Below are 980 nucleotides of genomic sequence, written 5' to 3'. Positions count from 1 at the left end.
TATTCAATGAAAGCACACAGCATTAAATATGAAAGAGGCAATGAATACACCTAACATAGTCAATGAAATATTTATTGAAATCACACAGGATTGATTATGAAAAAAGCAATGAAAGCGCCCAAAATTCCTAATGAAATATTCAATGAAAGTGCACACCATTAATTATGAAAAAGGCAATCAATACACCTAACCCAGTGAATGAAATACCCATTGAAAGCACACAGGTTTAATTATGAAAAGTACAATGAAAGAACTGAACAGCTTCAATGAAAAATTCATAGAAAGTGCATGATAATAATTATGAGAGCTTTTATGAAAGCTCCTAAGAAATGTTATGAAAGGGTCCTGTGGTCTTTGCCTACATTTTATGAAAAGAACATAGCCTTTATGAAAAAGAAAGACACAGGACACACCTATGAAAGCCCTTTCATAAAACTTGTGGACTTATACACACAGCTCTACAGGCAAGTGCCTTAGTTTTATGATAAAGGTGGTAGCCACTTGTGCCTGTTCGGAGGACCACGTAGATTTACGGGGTTCGAGCGGCAACGACAAGGTGAAACTGGTGAGCTTCTATGGCAAAGGTTACCACTATGGTGTGAAGACCTCCGTTGAAGGTCTAATCTGAGTCTTAGGAGTCAACCTTACTACGCGAGTAGCTACTGATGCTCTGGTAAGCCACGAGCGTAGACGTACTCTTCTTCCTCGGAATGCCGCAAGAAGATGTAGTAAGATCTTCTGCCGAAGACGAAAGGAAATATAGAATCAGCTACAGGAGAGTCACGAGCTCTCCTCTGTAAGTCACTATGCTACTCACCTTATTACAATATCCCTGTTATGCATGTGATCGAGTCGTGAGGACGATACTCGAGAACTACAAGCGGTAACAAGAATGATGGATAAAAAGATGAAAAAGTACAAACGTGACTAAAGGTATCATAAGCAATCGTGACTCGGTGACTAGTGACCGTAAGCGTTGA

General features: G+C 39.6%; 1 protein-coding gene across 1 annotated transcript; it reads left to right on the top strand.

Moving 5' to 3' along the window:
* Window positions 1-61: 61 nt before the first annotated feature.
* On the top strand, window positions 62-506 carry LACBIDRAFT_302394 (uncharacterized protein). Its single transcript, XM_001890910.1, has 2 exons — window positions 62-239; window positions 342-506. The coding sequence occupies exons 1-2, from the start codon at window positions 199-201 to the stop codon at window positions 475-477; spliced, it is 177 nt and encodes a 58-aa protein (XP_001890945.1). The 5' UTR covers window positions 62-198; the 3' UTR covers window positions 478-506.
* The last annotated feature ends 474 nt before the right edge of the window (window positions 507-980 follow it).

The sequence above is a fragment of the Laccaria bicolor genome, genomic scaffold (assembly GCF_000143565.1).
Source record: "Laccaria bicolor S238N-H82 LACBIscaffold_219 genomic scaffold, whole genome shotgun sequence".
Taxonomy (NCBI): Eukaryota; Fungi; Basidiomycota; class Agaricomycetes; order Agaricales; family Hydnangiaceae; genus Laccaria; species Laccaria bicolor.
The sequence above is the reverse complement of the archived record's forward strand: the minus strand, read 5'-3'. Positions and strand labels throughout refer to the sequence as shown.